This window comes from Fusarium musae, chromosome 10 (genome assembly GCF_019915245.1).
Source record: "Fusarium musae strain F31 chromosome 10, whole genome shotgun sequence".
Taxonomy (NCBI): Eukaryota; Fungi; Ascomycota; class Sordariomycetes; order Hypocreales; family Nectriaceae; genus Fusarium; species Fusarium musae.
This window is the reverse complement of record NC_058396.1, coordinates 1,671,288-1,691,750: the sequence shown is the minus strand read 5'-3', so window position 1 is coordinate 1,691,750 and position 20,463 is coordinate 1,671,288. Positions and strand designations below refer to the sequence as shown.

The 20,463-nt window shown below is 49.1% G+C and overlaps 10 protein-coding genes across 10 annotated transcripts; 6 read left to right on the top strand and 4 right to left on the bottom strand.

Moving 5' to 3' along the window:
• Positions 1–262: 262 nt before the first annotated feature.
• J7337_012747 (uncharacterized protein) lies at positions 263–1,016 on the top strand (the record flags this gene model as incomplete). Its single annotated transcript, XM_044830250.1, has 2 exons — positions 263–831; positions 866–1,016. 2 exons carry the CDS (start codon positions 263–265, stop codon positions 1,014–1,016), a joined length of 720 nt encoding a protein of 239 aa, XP_044675166.1.
• Positions 1,017–1,876: 860 nt separating this feature from the next.
• On the bottom strand, positions 1,877–2,885 carry J7337_012746 (uncharacterized protein; the record flags this gene model as incomplete). The annotated part of the gene is made up of 3 exons (XM_044830249.1): positions 1,877–2,023; positions 2,075–2,601; positions 2,651–2,885. The coding sequence occupies 3 exons, from the start codon at positions 2,883–2,885 to the stop codon at positions 1,877–1,879; spliced, it is 909 nt and encodes a 302-aa protein (XP_044675165.1).
• A 757-nt stretch (positions 2,886–3,642) lies between these two features.
• Positions 3,643–5,159, top strand: J7337_012745 (uncharacterized protein; the record flags this gene model as incomplete). The annotated part of the gene is made up of 2 exons (XM_044830248.1): positions 3,643–4,591; positions 4,675–5,159. 2 exons carry the CDS (start codon positions 3,643–3,645, stop codon positions 5,157–5,159), a joined length of 1,434 nt encoding a protein of 477 aa, XP_044675164.1.
• Positions 5,160–5,662: 503 nt separating this feature from the next.
• J7337_012744 (uncharacterized protein) lies at positions 5,663–7,243 on the top strand (the record flags this gene model as incomplete). The annotated part of the gene is made up of 1 exon (XM_044830247.1): positions 5,663–7,243. One exon carries the CDS (start codon positions 5,663–5,665, stop codon positions 7,241–7,243), a length of 1,581 nt encoding a protein of 526 aa, XP_044675163.1.
• A 778-nt stretch (positions 7,244–8,021) lies between these two features.
• On the top strand, positions 8,022–9,143 carry J7337_012743 (uncharacterized protein; the record flags this gene model as incomplete). The annotated part of the gene is made up of 1 exon (XM_044830246.1): positions 8,022–9,143. The coding sequence occupies one exon, from the start codon at positions 8,022–8,024 to the stop codon at positions 9,141–9,143; it is 1,122 nt and encodes a 373-aa protein (XP_044675162.1).
• Positions 9,144–9,260: 117 nt separating this feature from the next.
• Positions 9,261–10,103, bottom strand: J7337_012742 (uncharacterized protein; the record flags this gene model as incomplete). The annotated part of the gene is made up of 1 exon (XM_044830245.1): positions 9,261–10,103. The coding sequence occupies one exon, from the start codon at positions 10,101–10,103 to the stop codon at positions 9,261–9,263; it is 843 nt and encodes a 280-aa protein (XP_044675161.1).
• Positions 10,104–10,751: 648 nt separating this feature from the next.
• Positions 10,752–11,876, bottom strand: J7337_012741 (uncharacterized protein; the record flags this gene model as incomplete). Its single annotated transcript, XM_044830244.1, has 2 exons — positions 10,752–10,985; positions 11,043–11,876. 2 exons carry the CDS (start codon positions 11,874–11,876, stop codon positions 10,752–10,754), a joined length of 1,068 nt encoding a protein of 355 aa, XP_044675160.1.
• Positions 11,877–12,579: 703 nt separating this feature from the next.
• J7337_012740 (uncharacterized protein) lies at positions 12,580–14,268 on the bottom strand (the record flags this gene model as incomplete). Its single annotated transcript, XM_044830243.1, has 1 exon — positions 12,580–14,268. The coding sequence occupies one exon, from the start codon at positions 14,266–14,268 to the stop codon at positions 12,580–12,582; it is 1,689 nt and encodes a 562-aa protein (XP_044675159.1).
• A 1,282-nt stretch (positions 14,269–15,550) lies between these two features.
• Positions 15,551–17,450, top strand: J7337_012739 (uncharacterized protein; the record flags this gene model as incomplete). Its single annotated transcript, XM_044830242.1, has 3 exons — positions 15,551–15,803; positions 15,860–17,075; positions 17,129–17,450. 3 exons carry the CDS (start codon positions 15,551–15,553, stop codon positions 17,448–17,450), a joined length of 1,791 nt encoding a protein of 596 aa, XP_044675158.1.
• An 863-nt stretch (positions 17,451–18,313) lies between these two features.
• J7337_012738 (uncharacterized protein) lies at positions 18,314–20,436 on the top strand (the record flags this gene model as incomplete). Its single annotated transcript, XM_044830241.1, has 3 exons — positions 18,314–18,343; positions 18,547–19,132; positions 19,184–20,436. The coding sequence occupies 3 exons, from the start codon at positions 18,314–18,316 to the stop codon at positions 20,434–20,436; spliced, it is 1,869 nt and encodes a 622-aa protein (XP_044675157.1).
• Between the last annotated feature and the right edge of the window lie 27 nt (positions 20,437–20,463).

The window sequence follows — 20,463 nt, the reverse complement described above, 5'->3', positions numbered from 1 at the left end:
AAGTATCGCAACCGTCATGTAAGGTTACGTGACAGCGAGCGTGACCAAGGAAATTAATCAGCTCATTTAGAAAGCCGCCATAAATTACCTCGCTCGTCGCAGCCTAACGCATGTAAACTATTGACCATCAATTGTCAGGTTCCAACGAAAGTCCTTCCGCCCAACTCGCATAGAATCCCGGAGCCTCACTCTCCCAATCATTGGGTATCAGCCCCGAGAACAACTCGACCAGGGTTGTGCTGCGTACATGCACAATCAAGCCATGCCGGACCTACCGGCTCAGCTCTACTTCGCCTACGGCAGTAACCTTTGGCTGCAGCAAATGGCCAGCCGCTGCCCCGAAAGCTACTACGTTGGCAGGGCGGTTCTGATGGATCACCGATGGCAGATCAACAGTCGAGGCTTCGCGAATGTGATTCCTTGCAGCGGCTACAACGTGCACGGATTGGTCTACCAAGTTAGCGTCGACGATGAAGCTCGACTCGACAGGAACGAAGGCGTTCATTCCGGCGCTTACACCAAGTCATATCATAGCGTTGTGCTACATGAAGCGGTTGAAGACCTCCAACTTCCAACGCGATACCTTGTCCAAGATGGTGGGCTAGACAAGGCTGTCAACGCGGTGCGGTCAGGATCGCGATCCCATGAGCCTGAACAACAAGGCAGAATCAGAAGCAACGTGCTGGTTTACCTCAGCAGTCGTCACTCTCAGTGGGGTACCGCACGGGATGAATACATCGACCGCATGAACAGTGGTATAAGGGATGCTGTTACTTTGGGTATCCCCAGTGACTTCTTCGAGAACACGGTTCGGCCGTCCATTCCATTGAGGTCAGCCTCAAGAAGGTCTCAAAGAGAAAACCAGAGAAGGAGACAGACGCGTCAGAGTGGCCATCACAGAGGCCTTTCAGATCCCGAAGAGCCTCGTCGAAGAAGGCGACGGAGCTCATCTCCACAGCACAGAACATGGGGCAGTGCTTTTCAGCGCCAAGGCTCAACCTTGGGACGAAGTGTAAGTACTTCACAAAGGTTTTCAAGGCCATTTTCACAATCAACCTCTTGGACGTGGGGGTGGCCATGAAGCTGTCCGGTGTCAGGCTCACCGTATTCACTTCAGCCCACCGGAACTTGTGATTTAGCACGCACGTATATCCAAATAATACATTATTTCAAGCTCCCTGCCTCTGTAATTGTAAATGTTGACAAGTTGTTCGGCCGCATGCAAGCCAGGTCTTCAGGCTGAGTCACGGTTGATGCAACCGTCTTATGAATGTGCAATGATCTCATTTAGGTTTCTTTGGTGGGTATAGGGACGCATGCTTGAAGATTAGCCTCATCAAAAGTAAACAGGCAAGGTGTTGATGTCGCATTTTCAGCATATGAGTCACTGTGACTCCGGTCTCCTGAGCCTCATGTGTCTTAAACACCTTCCAATACCGGTCACTGATAGCTGCTAAAGATGCGATCCTGACTGGCTCCGAGCTCGAAAGCTGAAAGGACTCAACCAAATCGGGCGCGTCAAACCGCGTATCACTCCAACAATACGAGCAGTTGTCCGAAACCATGGTAGCTCAAAACGGTGTAGCCTGCATGATAAGGCTGCCCCTTATTGAATCCCTCAAGCGTCTTACAGACGCAATCCCTTGGCTTGTGCACTGCCCATGTCGACAAGAAGCAGCCCAATTGAGCCAATTTGGAGTCTTACTGCTTCATGAAGCGACGTCACAAAACTTAGCTGCCTATAAGCTATACGCTGTTTTACGCAAAGTTTAAGTCACGATATCGCGAATTGGCAAAGTCTCATGAACTTGAGGTAACGAATTGACTGACACCCACTCCAAAATAGACTCGAAACATGAAGAGTTACAACTGTGTCTCATCTCTGGGATTCATTCAAGACCTTCCAGTCTTCTGGCAAAGAGTCTCTCAAAGAGAGCTGACTGGCGGCTTTCTTGATCATATTGTACAGACCCTCCGGTGTCCATGACTCTAGAGTCGAAATATTGGGGTTCGCGATGTTATTCTTCAATAAGTCAGTGGTGAAAAAGCGCTAGAGACAATTGATGGAACGTACCATGCTGAGTAGAGCTTGGATCAAGGCAATTGTGAAAGCAATCCATCGTTTGGTTCTGATCTCTCCCCTGAGGCACCTCCCGCCTCTAAACTCGATGGTTCCAGAGCTCCCGGGGACGATGTTGTCGAAATTCCACAGAACGTACCTATCGTTCTGCATGATATTCTTCAAGGCCGTTGTGCTATTTGCACTCTTGATCAACTCCGCTACAGCGTTGTAGTTGCCATTGCAACGCATCAGCTGTGTCGAGTTCAGAGTATTCTGCTTGCAGTATCGGTTGTTGGCTCGTTCACGCATGAGGAGCTTGAGAATGAGACCCTCGTAATAGACAACGCCGAATGCGATCTTCTTGAATTGCGGAAGAGAGAAGGTTTGATTGAGACCTTTGGAAACATGGATATGACTTCCACAAAGAAGTGATCGATCGGGCATGTGGAAGACAACACGCATTGCGGTCCAGAAGACATCGATTTCATTTTCCCAGTTTGCCCTTAGGCTGAGGACCGGGGACACAGCCTCCATTGGTACTGAACTCCGTTAACATGGACTCAGGTGAGAACAGAAAAGTCTTCTTACTCTTGTCGATATGGGACCCAAGAGACCCGTCCTTGGTGATCCACCATTTGTCGTAGTGTTCCGGTCTTTTGGTGTAGCCTTGTTGCAGATCGTCTGCCTTGGCCTTTAGACCTCGCTTTCGTAAAGACGCGGCCAGTTTGCCATAGTACAAAGCATGCTTGGAGCTAAGTGGTGTCCGAACCTTGTGAGGTCCGACAATGACTTCAATCTCGATACCGAAATGATAATCAGCCATGACTAGATGAGATGAGAAGGACGAATCTGGAGACTATCGACAAATGCTATGCGCTGGCTGCCATCGTCGTCCGCTTCATGGCTAGATATTTGACATTTTACCTTCCTCCAGCAAGACTCAGCCGCCGCCTCCCCCCCGGCCGGTTCGATACGTTGACCGTAGGCATACTCTCTAATGCTTACAGCGTCTACATCCATCGTAATTGATGGTGGGCTGCCCTGGGGGTCCAGAATTCCCTTTTCCATCACGATGCATTAAGAATAGAAATGACACAAAGTGCAATTTCACATGGGAGTCAGACGAAAAGACAGGGTAACACAGAACGCCAATTCACCAAGCTTGATTGGTAACAACCATCAGACCGATTATGCAGTCATCATCGCCAAATCGTATCATTAATCAGCCGCTGGCCCAGGAATGCATAAAGTGCAGGAATTTTTGGTGTGTCCTAGAGGAACTTTGAAATGGGTTTTGTATTGCAAGAGTCTCATGGGTATCATTGAAGGATTGAAATGGCATGGGGTGGCGACGGTTTAGGCCAGCTGCATATGGACGAGTCCTGTATCTTGATGTTCACAGTCTTAATTATACAGTGGTTGGAATGCAGCCTGATTGAGGCTCTGTTTCCCTTATCAAGCTGCGAATTCATGCGACCGGTCTGCCCCGCCATCCCATTTCCCAGACTCTCCCTCATCTCTCGTATTCCAGCCTTTCGTCTCCAAGCAACTTTTCTTTTTACTGTCTACAGCTGAGAGCAATGTATCCCTTCAATCCGTCGGGTCCAACTTACGAGCAGTCTACCACAGTTGACGCGCCCGGGTCAAGGATGATCAAAGCAGCCAGCACTCTGTACTTCGCCTACGGGAGCAACTTGCATCTCGCGCAAATGGCCCATCGCTGTCCCGGAAGCGTTTTCAAAGGAAAGGCCACTCTCGAGTCTTATCGCTGGCAGATTAATGAGCGTGGAGTCGCAAACGTCGTTGAATCTGGAAGCGAGCACTCAGTCGAGGGCCTTCTCTACATGATTGGTCCCAAAGATGAAAGGGCCCTGGATCGCAACGAAGGCGTGTCAAAAGGTTTCTACCAGAAGTATCTCATGAGAGTTTCTTTTGAACTACACCCACAATACGGGAACTTCAAGACTGGTCGTTTAGCCCATTTACTTGAGCAGCGCCGGGACTCGATGAGCGGAGATGGGACTCATTTCCCCAACAATGCCAATCGCAAAGTGAGATTCAATGCACCACCTCACATTGATCCTGTGTCCTACATGGACAGCGAGGAGCGCTCAGGACGCCATGCACGCACTGAACAAGTCAAAGCATTGGTGTATGTTAGCGAGGACTACACTACCGATGGCGCCATCAGAGAGGAGTACATCGCAAGGATGCAAAACGCCGTCAACGATGCAGTATCGCTTGGCGTCTCTAAATCATTTGCGAACAAATATATCGTCCCATTTCTCGACTCCGAGCAAATTTGGCACCTGTCCGAGAGAAAGTCTACAGAAATACACCACGAAAAGCCCCGTAAGCTGCTGGAACTGGAAGCCGAGCCAGAAGCTCAGGCTATCGTCAATGAAGAGCCAAAGGAAGAACTTCTTAGCGATAAGCCTCCAGTAGAGAGCAACGCGGCGGACGTCTCAGGTTCGGCAACTGATGAAAAGTCGAGTGACGTGGATATGGACGAAGAAACGAACCAAGAAGGTAAGATCAACCATCATCACATGTTTGACGCTTTCGTTGCCCTTGTTTTCGCCGCATGTCTGGGGTATCTGACTTTGTGGTAGCGTCAACGAGTGAGCCTGTAGTCAAGCAGGATGATCTGTCTGGGTATATCGATCTATCGAAGCTCAGAACAAAGAACCGTGACGGAGATGATGGCTCCGGCATGTTCCCCACTGATTTGTTGGAAGCTGTTGACAAGGTCAACCATTCCACCATCGATGGCAGTGGGAAGAACATATATGTTGTTATTGTCAAACAGAAGGGTACCGAGGCTAACTCTAGCTTCAGCGTCGCCTCAGCGTCCAAGGGGATTCAAGCGGCTAATGAGCTTGCTATGAAAGAGTTCAAAGAGTTATGTGCGCTGAACGCAAAGCCAGTGGTGGAAGTTGAAGAGCCGGATGTCGTGGTTGTCAAAGAGGGCTCTCCCGGTGATTTGACCTGGAAGCTGGAAGAAGACGCTTATCTTCATCTCAGCAGTGCAAGACCTGGAGAGGAGCCTTGGTTGATGGTATGGGTGGAGTCAAAACAGCTGCTGGAGTGTCGTTAGATATCGCGAGAATGGAGCATTAGTATCAACACTCAAGCTTCAGGTCAATACCTTAATCGAGCAAGGAAGCTAGAATCTGGTTCTTGGTAGCAGTATTCCTTGCCTCCCATTGATGCGTGTGGACCTTGGGTATTGCCTGCAAAGCTCCTTAAGACATACATTGAGATGCTAGCGGCTTCCCGTGGGAGTAAGAAACCCTCTTCTGGACTCGGTGTATGAATTAGTCTGATGGCCCAGTAAACATTACTCGACTCTCACCTCAATCTCACAATGCTTAGAACATAAGTCCTACGTTTTCGTGGAGGGCGTGCGAGTGACTCTAAGCAGTTTAGTGCATTGGTACAGCCAACCGGAGCGCATGGATTGGCCAAAACCCCACCATCTCGTGAAGCGCGAGCAGACGAGGTGATCATTCCCAAAAACCGCCTTTGACCATTCCATGATCTCTTTGCTCTACCACAGCCTTGTTACTGCCGAACGCACGGCCTAATCGACTCGCAAAAATGACAAACCATAGCCTGTCAGGCCACATCACCAAGTTTCGGGTATCCCAAACTCCACGGATCAAGCGGAACAGACCCGCAGTATCTTGCTCAACGTGCCGTGCGCGCAAGCAAAAGTGTGACAGACAACAACCATGCGGTCCATGTTTGAAGCGTGGTGTTCAGGACTCATGTCACCTAGAATCGACTGCGCGACAACCGACTGCTTCACTGGCCAATCGTGCCGATAGTCGAGTCCAGAATGAGCTTAGGCAGATGCAGAGCCTTCTCCAGGGTCTCCTCGGCCAGCCTAACCAGGACCAAACGGCTGCATCCTGCGATGAACTAGCCGCGGGTGTGGATCGCATTCGGCAGGCTATCAATTACAAGGCTGTTACTGCTCCGCAAGTGGACCGACTTCCAGACATCGTGTTTGGATCTCTCGCCAAAGCTGCCCCAGAAGATGTTCTGGCGGCTTTGCCATCCCGCCAGGATTCTGACAAGATAGTCTCGACATACCTCAACGCGAGGCATATTGCTGTACCATTCATTCATATCCACCAATTCCGCAGACAGTACGAAGCCTTTTGGAACAGCCCTGAATCTGTAAACCTCCTGTGGGAAAGCATCCTATTCTCAGTCCTCGCAGTTGGTACCATCATATCTGATGACAGGGGAAATCATCACCAGTCTTCGGCATTTATCTCCATGTCAGCACGATGTCTTGTATCCGGACAGTACAGCACAACAACTGAGTTCTCAGTTGAAGCCTTGGCTATGCATCTTCATGCACGATGTTTCCATCAAGGGGACAAGGAGATCTCTCTCTCCCAACTTCATGCGTTGGCCGTTCGCATCGCGCAACAGCGGGGCTATCATGTGGATGGAGACGACTTCTTACAGGCTCTGAAGCCTTTCCAAGTTGAAATGAGACGGCGCGTCTGGTATTATCTCCAATACTACGACATCTTACTCTCTCTTGAGCATGGACTACCGCCATTGATGCACGAAGATACATACTCTATCAGTCATCCGACAGACGTGACTGATGATGAGTTTGATGAAGACTCGAAGGTTATCTTCTCTAGTCCAGCAACAGTAGCCCATACTGCGCTGCCCTGCGTATACATGTCACGTCTGTTGCCAATTCTGAGACGCATTATTTGCCACGCCCTTGGTTTCAAGACCTGCAACTTTAAGGACGCCCTGTTTCTCAAAGCGCAGCTGGAGACATGGTACAGATCGATTCCACCCTGCTTCCGCGTGTATTCTGTCAAGGATACTTGCCTAACGACCACCACTTGCACCGCTTTGCAACGTGTGTTGTTTCAGCTCGTCTACAACACAGGAATTGCACTGATATATCGTCCGTTTCTTAATATTATGAGCCTTGAGAATAGATATTGCGAAACCGCGCTCGATGTGTCTCGCAAGAATGCACTAAGATCTATTGAAGTATATATAGAGGTTGATCAGGAGATGCAGAGAGGGGGGAGACTCTATGGCGATCCACAAGTAAAGGCTAACCTGCCCGTCAATGACTTCTTTATAACTATGATCATGGCACCACTTGAGTTTTTCGGTTGCCCCAACTTGCCGTAAGTCTGCCTTGAGGACATTAGTAGCCAAGACTGAAGTATTGCAGGCAAAGCCGAAAAGGCTATATCGTCCACACACTCGAAAAAGCATCACATCTGTGGCCCAGGAGATCATGTGTCTCTTCATACGCCCTTGAAAGCTCGCGCCTGCTCCAGGTAATTCTGGCGGACATTCATTCGTCAACTTCGATTGAGCGTCCTATTTACCCACACGTCTCAGATTCAAACCAGGGAGGTGCCCTACTACAATGGTTTGACACTTGGGAGTCGCGAAACGGTGATGTCTATGACTTCGACAACTTCACATGGAACATCGCTACAACGTCAGACTGGGTTTGTACACATATCCATTTGCAGACTTGCGCCACTGACGAGACCTAGGGCTCAGTGAACTTGTTGACTGGCTGTGAAGAATTTGGCAAATCGATCACAGAAGAGTCATTCATCGGCGTTTAGGTCTGTGCTACTCACCTGTTCTGCGTGAATGGCGAGATATAGTGGAGTGTCGGACTTGTCGGTTCTAACAGTTACCGTTTTGGGTAATTGTCATGTCCGACTTTAGATCCGACGCTGCGCCAAGACGCGCAACAGTTGATATTCACAAAGACAATGCTGTCATTGGGATTCCTTAGGGTTTCACACGCCTCGAAAAGGAAGCTGATTAATATCTGGGATGGGTATAAGAGCAGTCAGTTCCTGCCCCCCTCAACAACTGTTCTGCATCCAGCTGGGAACTCATTCCACATTCCGACTCAACCATCTATCGTCAACACATCGTTAAGATGGGCGACCACGCTATTCCAGAGTTTTCAACCTCTCTTGTCCTCCCCGCATTCAACGAACCGTTAAAGCTCGAGAAGACTCCACTTCCCAAACCTGTCCCTCCCGGATCTGTCATTGTCCGTGTCCTTAGCACTCCCGTACGCCCTCATCAACGCGAAGGCTTCAAAGGAAACAGCTCTCTTTCCTTCAAGCCCCCCTATACCCCTGGAGACGGTGGTGTTGGTCGCGTCGTATCTGTCGGGCCCGATGCTGTCGCTCTAAAACCTGGTCAGCTTGTCTACATGAACAACTTCATCACGGCAAGAGATGATCCTGACACAAGAGTCCTGCTCGGTATTCATGACGGCGGTGGTCCAGAAGCTGACTTGAAGCTTTTCAATCTCTGGAAGGGCTTCTGGAGAGATTTCGCTGCTGTTGCCATGGAGAATGTCATCCCTCTGAATGAAGAGATTCTCGTCAATGAGATGGGTTACTCCTATGGAGACCTGAGCTACATCCAACGCCTCTCGGTAGCATACGGCGGTATCAGAGCAGCTAATCTTCAAGCCGGCGAGACTGTTATTGTTGCTCCAGCTACAGGTCACTTTTCGGGTGCTGTAGTCGAGTTGGCTGCCCAGATCGGCTGTCGCGTAATTGCCCTTTCACGCTCAGCCTCTAAGCTGAGGCCTCTCACGTCTCGATACCATCGTGTCACCGCCGTTGAGCTTACTGGTGATGAGAAGAAAGATACCGAGGCCATTGGCGCACTTGTGCCCGGAGGCGCTGATGCTTACATCGACGTTTCTCCGCCTGCAGCGACAGCTTCACATCAACACCTCAGTATTTCCATCAACTCGCTTGTGCCTTTCGGTCGTGTTGTCTTTCTGGGTATGATGTTCGATATCAAGATCAACTATGCCAGCCTCATGCTTCGCAACATCACGATAAAAGCGCAGTTCATGTACACGCGCCAGGAGTTGGTATCTTTGGTCAAGATGATTGAAACGGGAGTTATCAAACTGGGCAAGGAAGCTGGACATGAGATTGTAGAGAAGGGGTTTTCCATGGAAAAGTGGGAAAGGGCGGTCACAGTTGCAGAGACGGCTATGGCTTGGGGACAACAGGTGTTGCTCTATCCCTAGATGAAGACTATTCCTGGTTCGATAAGTAGCTTCCTATATCATCTAACATCCTATAGTTACTCTATTTCCAACATATTCCGTGTATCTATCTTTTTCCAAGTAAGCCCAGACCTTCCATCACTCGTTGGCAACTCCGCCGTCACGAATGTGTATCGAAAACCCACTCGCGTTTTTCCCCTCCAACCCTGGCTTCAGAGTCAAGGAGGGTATCTCATATTCACCTCCATTTTGTGACCTATAAGCAATGGGCTTAGTGGTTTCTAAATGCCTCAGCTTCTCACGAAGCGCCTCCGCTTCCTTCTCAAATCCAGCTTCATCCAGTCTATCAGTCTGATAAACGATGTGAGATGGAAGAACCTGAAACCCGGGATAGTATAGCACCCCATGATTGATAGGGAATAGTAAGTCGTCAATGGGACCCGCGATTCCACGTGTCGAGAAGTGCTCTTTTTGGCCCCCTGCAGTAACGACAAGCATTGCTCGCTTTCCCGCAAACACTCCCTCGCCATATCTGTCGCCGTAATGCTTATCGCTATGTTCACCATATCCATAAGCGAAACCCATAGAAAACACTCTTTCGACCCAGCCCTTTAGAATGGCGGGCATAGTATACCACCAGAGGGGAAAGTGAAATAGGACGACATCGGCCCAGAGTAGCTTTTCTTGTTCGGTTTTGACGTCCTTGGTGAGGTTCCCTGATGTGTATGAATCCCTTGATGCGTAAGCAACCTTGAGACGGGCATCGGTCGCTAGATCAGGAAAGTCTGCGCGATCAATCTCAGTTTTCCATTTCATCGAGTACAGGTCTGAGGTCTTGACTTGGTGACCTTGAGCTTTGAGCTCGTTGACAGAGACTTGGAAAAGAGAGCCATTGAAGGATTGGGGCTCAGGATGAGCAAGGATGACGAGAACCTTCATACTGATAACAAGAGGTGCTGATTGGCGCTTAGTATTCCGCATCGTCTTTGTCTTTCAGTACTTACTTATATACACCCGACTTGCTCCACTATTGTCGAAAGACCTTCCGCCAAGAAAGCTATCATGACACGATCGGATCAAAATGAGCCCGATTGAATTGATTTCAGCCTATCATGGCTCAGACGGGCCAACTTCACACCCGACAGCCTATGGGTAATCAGCTAAAGATCGATCAAGGTCGTGGCTAGTGGACACTCGGTCATGGGCAGTGGGCTGGAAGTCCGTGTCTTCTTTCTGAATTTTGTCCGTTCTTCGTCCGAGACCCCGAGATAACGGTTCGTGCCCCCACGAAACAAGACTCCACAACGAATCATATTGTAGGCTTCAAGTTTCACCTAACGTTAGTTGAATCATTTTTGATCATTTTCGCATCGGGGGTCGCCCAATGTCCGATTATGAACATGGAATGTAGCTGAAAGCATGTCTCGGTCTACGTTTGGTCCTTAAAGGACTAATAAAGCTAAGACAGAACACACAGGTAGCAGGACGCTTGAATTCATAGCTCTTAAGCCACAATTAATCTTGTATAACACATCATGATTTCGTATGAGATTGTTTTAGCTGTCCTAAAGTCATGATATATTTTCAACTCATTTCCCAGATTCCAAACGCCTTTCCGTGCACGATCTCTCAAAAGCCAAATGGCAGTGAGTCCATCCCCTCGAGATTTTCTTCTGCTTCTTCCTTCAGACATCTTTCGCAAGTACATTTGAACTGAAACTGCTCTTGTGTATGATTCTGTCTACTTGAGAGGGCCGTATGCACTGTGAGGTCGAAGTATGTGATCATGCATTCTTCGCCCTTTGTGATGTCACGGGCTGCTGTATAGACCATTCGCGCTTGGCCGTCGGGTTTGTGAGTGACCTATGGAACCTGTCAGTGTCACATTCACGCGGCGTTTCATCATGTCTATTCGCTTACATTTGGTAGGCAAGAATGGTTGAACTGGGCAGCGCGAGGATACAAGGCCATTCCGTACGATTCACCTCTTGGTGCAGCATTGTCGTTCATGGGCTGAGAGCCAGTAGCCCTCGGATACAGGCCAAAAGTATTGGTCTCTTCCTTGCATAATAGCAAAAGCATTTGTTCGGCACTTAGAAGGGGCGGTAGAACAGTTGCATCACTCAGATACTCATGGACCAGTCGTTTCCAATGTGTAATCTGCACCTCGGGCCACGAGTCAAGGTACGCACAGCACATGTCCACGGCTTTCCAGCCACGTAGGAAATGGGCCTCCCATGGACGCCGCTGTTGTGTAAGGGCGTTACCGCCGTGTAACTCGGCATTCCACGTGGCAAGTAGTCGAACAACATGCCAGACCGTAGCAAAATTGTACTCTCCCTCTTTCTGGCGAAGTGCTTCTGCGTGTTTCTTCAGCCAAGAGCACTCAAAGTCATGTCGGCTCTTATCCGTAGCTCGGCATGCGACATTACACCACACAACATCCTTGAAACAAGCAAGCTCACAGCGGACGGCGCGAGCATTCTGCGGGACACGGCGAGAGCAGGATAGATTGCTGCATACAAGCGGTTCGTTGGACGTCACAGAAGGGACGATAGCATACGGTATGTCTACGAGAAGAATGGTTCCTTCTCGAATAGGACCCGTGGCTCGAAGTAATCTACCCTTGCAGGGGTCTTGATCAGGGACCAGATTCGGATGTACGTAAAAGTCCAGATCGTGAGTGACGACATTGGAAGGTTTTAGCGTACTTCTTGGTGCCTTTGGAGGCAGTCGGGGTTTTTGGAACTCCATTGTTGCTGGCTGGTGGAAAGATAAAGGGTCCTGAGAGTGATCGATAAGAAAGATGGCAATTTAAATGAATGGGAAAAAGAATTTGCAGGCAAAGTCGCTACTGAGCATTTGTGTTCTGGACCCTCGGAATGATCGAATACGGTTAGATGAGGAGGCCACTAAGACACCATCGCCACAGAGATAAGGGTATGGTTTCGGCGTAACCTTTTGCGGCCTAAAGCCAATTGATTTATCACTGTATCAGAAAGGCGGTATGTATTTTGAGGTTCGACATTGTGTCACTGTAAGAAGGGTACTTTGTGATAAGCTCGAACCTTGACGTGAACGGGGGAAGAAGCTTTTTCACCATCAACATGACGGGATGCGACAGCTTTTTGGACGGCATTGTGCATGATGGGCATAATGGAGAACAAAAATTTCAAACACGTTGATGAAGTAATTAAATAGAAAAATATTTCTTTGTGGCTGTTTATGCCAACATTCGGCATTTTGTCGCCCCGTTAAATCGGCATTTCAATAACCGGTCATCGCCCTTGCATCCCAGATCTGAGTGGAGAGGGGGCCACATGGAAGCTAGGGATAACCCCTCCAGTGAGATTGGTTCCCGCCACACGTGTCACTAATAATAGCACAATCAGTCAAGCAACTTCAATTGCATCTCAGCTAACAACGTTGCTCTCAACAAGCAAGCTGTATTGGGGAACTACAATTCTGATCTCACAAAAACACCATGATCAATCTCTTGAGCCACGGGCTTGTAAGTCCATTGAGTCACATAGACATCACCTCCCTTGGGGCAGTCCACTCCAGATCCTTTGCCGTTGCAGGTAGCATAAGGTCCCAGCAAACTACCAACAAATGAACCCGTGCCTCCACTCACAAGACTTGCCGATGCTGTCGCGATGTCGAGAATCTTGCCTCTGTGGCTCGAAGCTCCAAGGTTGTAGTGCGTCGCGTTGGCTGCCTCGATATGTAGACTGATTACGCCCTTCTCCCAGCCATCGGGGACGGGTACTACCTTCGGTGCAGGAACATTCTGAGCTCCTGTGGCTCGGAATCGGAAAGCAAGCTTAGATTTCTTGTTGCTGCCTTGGTCTGTAGGAAGACGAACAATGCCAAGATCGATATGGTCGAACTGCGTGCGGAAAACGGTGATTCCAGCTTCCTGATCATCGGACTTGGGCTTGAAGTCGATATCAACACTGTATTTGAACAGAGTGTGAGTTTGGCGGCGTCCGATGAAAGCTAGACCTCGCTGTCCTGATAGCTCAATCTCATCTCCTGGCAACACACTACCGGTAACGTTGTTTCGACTAGGCACGATGTGCAGACCCTTGGAAGACAAAGAGAAGGCACCGTCTCTTGGGACTCTATGGTGCACAAAGTGAGGAGGGATCTTCTTAGTCTTCTTCAAGTTGTAGTTGTCTGGGTCAGCGTTGAAGGGCCCATCTCCGGGAACGTTTCGCGTCGGCTTTGGGAGGAGGTTTCCAGGCATGCGACCTCGTACAGGTTGCAACTTGGGCCATTCGCCCTTGTTCCATGTGCCATTGAACAAAACAGCTTCACGGCCCATGGGTGAAACTCCCTGTGCTGTGATGCGAGTAGCAAGACAAAGACCCCACCAGTTGCCCTTGGTATCTTGGAACAGATCACCGTGACCGACAGTCTGGAAGTACTCAGATGTCCCGCGGTTGGTCAAGATTGGGTTGTTCTTGTAGGCTTCATAGGGGCCGGTGATCTTGCGGGCCCGAGCGATTGTGATAGCGTGGTCTTCGGCAGTTCCACCCTCGGCAATCATGAGATAGTAGTAACCGTCGCGCTTGTAGATATGGGGACCCTCAGGCCATACACCTCCTGTGCCGTTCCAGATATTGAGCTCCGGGCTAAGCTCTCCAGTTTCCAAATCAATCTCCTGCAGAGTGATGCCATGGGTAGCACAATAAACCTTTCCGTCATCATCCCAGAACAGATCGGGGTCGATGTGAGTTGGCTTGAAGGTAACAGGGTCACTCCAGCTACTCTCGTCCCACGGATTGGTGGTCTTGAAGATGACACCAATAATATCTCCAACGCCCAGGTATTCGCAGATGACGTAGTATGTTCCCTTGTGGTATCGAATGGTTGGTGCATACATCCCCTGCTGCTGTCCTGCCGTCTTCCAGCTAATGCCAGGCAACTGTTTCTCACGGTTCCAGACATGGCTGATGAGACGCCAGTTGACTAGATCCCGTGAGGCATAGACGGGAAGACCTGGGAAGGAGATGAAAGTTGAGGTGACGCAGAGAAAGAGGCCATCTTTCTGGATGCATGAGGGGTCTGAGTGCCATCCTGGAAGGACAGGGTTGGTGTATGTCGAAACATCCGTCTTCGTTTCAGGAAGAGCACTTCCCATCGCTAGAAGGGGGCACAATAGCCAAGAGAAGCGCATTTTGAACCCACTAGGTGATATCGTCCTGGTTACACCAAACATCAATTCGATCGCGAGCTGCTCCTCATTATATATGCGCACTTGAGCCGTCGATCATGAGATAGATTCAGGCAAATGCGGGGGAGAAAACGGCTGAATTACGATCCCCGGAAACAAATTGCTCACGATTGATAGTGCCGATTCGAGCGCTAGATCTTGACCCTTGTTGGTAGCATGACGATCTTGTCGAAGAGCGCATTGAACCTGCAGAATGAGGGGTCTTGATGCAACTCAACCTTGCTGATTCTGTAAAACAGGCTGATTCAACGACCCAGAAAATAAACTACATCGTCATGGAGAAGGCGATATAAGCCATTTAGGCTAATCGGGTGCCGTAAGTAATGGAATAATTCATTCCATAAGCTCGAAGAAAGTTGCTTCAACCTACAATGCCGCGTGGAGCAATACAAGAAGCGCGTTCAATTTTGGCTGCTGCCTTTTTAAGCAGCAAATTGACATAAAAGACCTGAAGCCCTAACTTTATTCATTAGATTACATTAAAGCGACAACAGTCCGTGTGCTGTCATGGATTTTGTCCAGAGTGGTGACACTATTTAGAATTGGAGATTGGTGCCTGCCTTCAAAAGCGCACCGTTACGCGCATAATTCTTTACCAGTCGTCCAAGGAAATGGAATGGAGGTTTGTAGACTGCACAGAAACACCCAATCGGCAAGGGATGTGGTGAATGGAATTGACCATTGAGAAGTCACAATTGATTGCTCAATCGCGGCGATCAACAGGATGCGGCTGGTGTAGGGTAACATCAATGGTACGATGGCTGGCCCCTGTAGCTTAGTGGCACTGGCGCGGAAGCTTCGCGAAACTTCACATCGGCAAGCAACAGCAAACAACATGGAATTGCGTGTCGCGTCAAGCAACAAATGCCTGAGGCCCCCCAATTCGATGCGGTTCCACGGTCTCACAGCCTGCGAATACCCTCGCTTGTATCCCCAAGACTAGAATAGTCTTATCGCCCGAGCGAGAACAACATGCTCTGACAATGAGATCTAGTTGACGTCACCTGCAACGGTCCACGGAAGAAAGTCACCGAAACATCGTGATCCTGACCGCAATTTCTCAAGCATCAGGAAATAAATAATGCTCTTTCGGATTTAATTACCTATTCATTAACTTCGTTCGTGCTCTGTACCTTTTTTCATTTAGTTTGTGCTTGGGTAGTGGCTTTCTTTTTGATCGGACGCGCAAATGTCTCTCGCTCAGCATGTAACCCAGACTGAGGGCTTCGATTACGAAGGCCCAGCGAATCCCAGCTACGAGGCCCCGAGTTATCCGAGTGTTTTACCTGGCTTTGGATCGGGGAATACTCTTGTTCCTGGCGATGAATGCGATCAAAGCGGTGACCGATCAGAATGGCGACGATTGAATTTTGCCCCTGTTGAGGTTGCTAAGAAATTGCCTAACATTGCTGCTTACAAGGTCTCCAACCTCAAGCGCTATGGTAAGCAACACAGTCCGAGTCAATTGAGACGCACAGCTAAAGCTAACTTGGTGCAGTTCAGGTAGCGACTGGTATAATCGCCTGTTGGTTCGCAGCAGGCATCGTCTTCGGTTTTGCTGCACTCAAGCCAATTCTTATCAAGGAAGGCATCTACTCCGATCTCTGCCCGGTGGTGGACTACAGGATCCCATGCGCTGAGCAAGACATGCGCTTGAACCTTTTGTTCATCTCAGCTTCAATCTCTGCGAATGTTTCTTCTCTTTTGGCCGGCTCTGTCCTTGATCGCTTCGGTCGACGAGTGTGTTGGCTGGTCTCGAGTGTTCTGCTCGCCATCGGTTCGTTGATGATGGCCATCTCATTCTCGCATCCCGGCTTCCACGGATATCTCATCGGTAATATACTTCTTGCTTTCGGTGGTACATTTATCTTCGTCTCTAGCTACCAACTAGCGAACGCGTTTCCCAGATATTCTGGACTCATCGTCGCCCTCGTCACCGGCGCCTTTGATGCCTCGGCTGCCGTGTTTTTGTTCTATCGCATGGCTTATGATGCTTCCGACGGATCATTTTCACTCGACAGATTCTTTTACGGCTACATTTCCGTCCCGGTCGCCATTATAATGGCTGAATTCCTGTGGATGCCCGCGCACTCGTACCATACCCTTCCGCAGCTCGAGCAGAAAATCGAGCACGCCCAAGACCGCACTCGCGATGTTCACCAATCTGATGAAGAGATCGACAATACAAACGAACTTAGCCGCGTTCGAAGTGCACGAGCCGGCCAGAGAAAGGCTAAACTTGAGAAGATTGAGCAACTCGCTGGCGATAGTCAAGAACGGGGCGAGCGAGTCAGAGAAGAGGAGGACCGACAGGAAGCCAGCGGTGTTTGGGGTGTTCTCCACGGAATGCCAGCCCACAAGCAGATGATGACGCCTTGGTTCATTCTCATTCTCGTTTTGACGATTCTTCAGATGATTCGCATGAACTACTTCATCGCTGGTGTCAGATCGCAGTACCGATACATGTTGGGCTCCGACAAAGCCGCCGAGCGTATCAATGAGTTCTTCGATGCTGCTCTCCCCATTGGAGGCGTCGCCGCGACGCCTTTCATTGGAATCTTGCTCAACAACCTGAGTGTTCCCGCTACCTTTTCCGTTTTGACGGTGTTTATCATCGTTATTGGAGTCCTGAACTGTATTCCGAACATAATTGCTGGATACTTCACAGTCGTTGCTTTCGTATTCTTCCGTCCTCTGTATTATTCCGCAGTTTCGTAAGTGCCATTTCTATGGTCTTATCAAATCAATTTACTGACTTGTATCTTAGTGACTACGCCACCAAAGTCTTTGGTTTCGCCACGTTCGGGCGCATTTACGGAACGGTTACTTGCGTCTCCGGAATCACGCAGCTCATTCAATCCGGACTCGATGCGCTTACTCATGGTCCACTACACGATGACCCAACGCCCGTCAACGCGACTTTGGGCGCCGCTGGAGCCCTGGTAGGGCTTATCTTGACCATCTTCATTACTGTCAAGGGTAGAGTCTTTGTCGAGAAGAGGGTTGAGATGTGGGCCGACTGTGAGAGAGAACGACTCTTGTCAGAAGATCGGATCGGATATGGAACGGGTCACGAAGTTCAAGAATAACCGAAGACTCTATCAGATGTTTCAGGAGCTCGTTTTGAAGTCACTTCGCAGGTTACATTGCATTTCTGTGATGTCGGAATCTTCTAATAGTTATCTGCCATGGATTATGTATACTTACGGGAATTTGGATCGGATCAAACGCTATTGTATGGGCGTCCTACTTTGAGTTCTTACCGACTGAATCTATAAAGATATACAAAGGATATAATGCAGGAGTTTGCTGGCTATAGATATTCACGCTAATTCATTTATCATTATTACTGACTCTTAAAAAGCTAGAGAATTCGTAAATTCGATAATACTCTTCAAACAATGGGCCCGGTGCCCAATTGATGGCAACGATATAATTCTGACTTGGTGCAGTTTCGGGCGCAAGTGTCGCCCCGAAGCTCTCTCGAGAAATGCAAACAACCGGCTTCACTATTTTACCCGCAACAATATGCAAAGATTTTACTTAATACATGTGACTTCAATTCAGAACGAACGGCCAGCAAATAATACTCCAGCTTGAACGTTATGTGATAGACTTCGACGCATTTGAGTCTCGAAATCAAATACATGAAGGGAGTCAGGTAGTGCCTATGAGCCTAGAAGAGTCAAAAAGGAGCCCCGTTTACTAACCAGTAATAACTGCAAGGCTATGTCTCGCTTAGAAAACAAGCATGTTTTATCCAGATGCGATCCATAAAGCTCCCTAATTTGAGTCGGGTCCAGGCTGAGACATCGACCGTTGTTGCTCCCTTACAGCTATATATACCGACTGGCAACTCCCAACTCCCGAGCGACCAAACGTTTCCATTCCTCACATCACAAGCCGGAGTAAACTCTCCCTTCGCGGTGGATATCAGAGAAAAGCCATTAATATGACGCCTCGCCTCTTTCACTCTTTGCGGGTAAGCTGCTCGTCTTGGTAACCCACAAAATATCACGACTCGTTTCACTACTACTTTCATTTCTAATCACACAAGCCAGTGCTCAATATGGTTTTAAAAAACCGGATACAGTCTGTGTAACATTCTTCTCAACGTACCTCATCCCTGTCTTGTCGAATGTTACGGGTTCTGTGCCGACAAATGGCGCGAACAGCTCATCGCAGACTTTCGATGTTGCCTTGACAGCTTCCACCACATTCGAGTCCGGAATTAGTCAATCCCTCGACCTGACTGAGACTATCCAGACTTCTCAGTCTCTTTCTGACGACTCAAGTCAGTTATTCGTAACTTCGGTCACGACGGATACGAATACTGCGAACTCCGATCCTACGACAGCGCCCGGGCCGGACGACCAGCTCGTTGTCTTACGGATCGTTCCAGACACTGATAACTCAAGACGGAGGCGTATCAGGAGAGCGGTTGGGGGTTTTGTGGGCTCTAAATCAGAGGTATGCCAAGATGCTTCCGCATTCAGCCTCTCGGACGGACGCCTTCTCGACGGCGGAAGACCTAATTATTACAACGGCGAAGACTTCAAGGAACTGCGTGGTGACCAGACGACAGTGCCCCGTGGAGCTGTCGCTACAACATTTGCCGGTGACGGTGGATTTCTCCGGTTCCGCAGCCCTATCCTACCCAGTGGTGAAGTAGGAGTAGGCTTCTGTCAGAGTCCAAGAACTGGTCTGAGATACAAAACCTTTACATCTTCGCCCGAAGGCTGCGTATCAGTCAGATTATCTGTCGTTGGAGGTTTGTTTCTATATGTTATGAATATCACCAGAAGCTAATTGTTGGCGATAGTCGATGAATGCGAAGATGGACAAGCGTCTACAAGCGCTGCTCCTACGTCAACCGATCTCCAGAGCATGCAACCTACAGTAAACACTGCGGTCATATCCGTTCACTTCAGTACAGCGATTCCTGGTGCTTCTACTGATCCCTCCGACGCCACGTCGCTCGTGGACTTGACGACACTTGTTCCGCCGTCTGTAGCACCTACACAAACAGGCACCTTTCGCTTTTCTAATACTTCAACGGCCGACTTTCCTACAGTGCCAATTGAAACATCCGAAGACTTTTCTTTCACAAACATTCCTAGTGTTACATTCACACCGTCAGACGAAGCAACGACAGATATTAATTTGCCCACTGACGCGCTGTCTTCAGAATCACCAACATCCAGCATCCCCGAGAGGACTACATCGACAGAGTCTGAGATAGATACTCCTACCTCGGAGTCTAATGATGGCACTTCCGGCACCGGTACTACCGTCGGTATAGAGACGACTATCGACACGGAGACTACCATTAGCATTGAGACTGCCATTAGTACTGAAACTGCCATTAGCACTGAGATTAGGAGTACTACAGCAACTTTTGAATCTGCGAGTACGTCGGACATAACAACAGAAATCTCTACAACAACCTCAGAAGCCGAGACTACCACCACCACTAGTCCACCGTCTCGTGCGTACGAGTCCTACCTCATCAACCCAACAGTACTATTCAGCGGTGACCAAGACAGCGAAGATGGAGTCGAGGAGCTTATTCTTCCGTTCCCAGTTGGACTATACACCGAGTCCAGTGAAACCATATACGTCGGTGTCAACGGGTTGATCAGTTTGTTTGATAACTCCATCGCACAATCCTCCAATAACCCATTTCCGGACAATGGCCTGCCATCAGTGGCCATTGCGGCTTACTGGGATAACTTGCGGATCAAAGGGAACGCTGGCTACGAAATCACCTACAGAGTTTACGACGATGCTGACTATCGCGCTGCCAATATTGACCGGTGTGTTGTGGATGCGGACGATGTCGTCACTCACTTCATGGTCATTCTCAGGGCTTACGATCTTTCGAACCCCGAGTCAGTTTTTATGCGTTACTTCCAGTCCAATGGAGGGAAGTCAGCCACCATAGCTGCACAGAATTTTGACGATGCAAAGTCTCAGCAGTTCTCCTGCAACATGGAAAATGCAGTGCCAGATGGATGCACTGTTCTCTTCTTCCCTATAGGTGGTGATGAAAGAGTTGTTTATGTGCCACCGTAAGGGGCACAGGACACCATCTACTACACT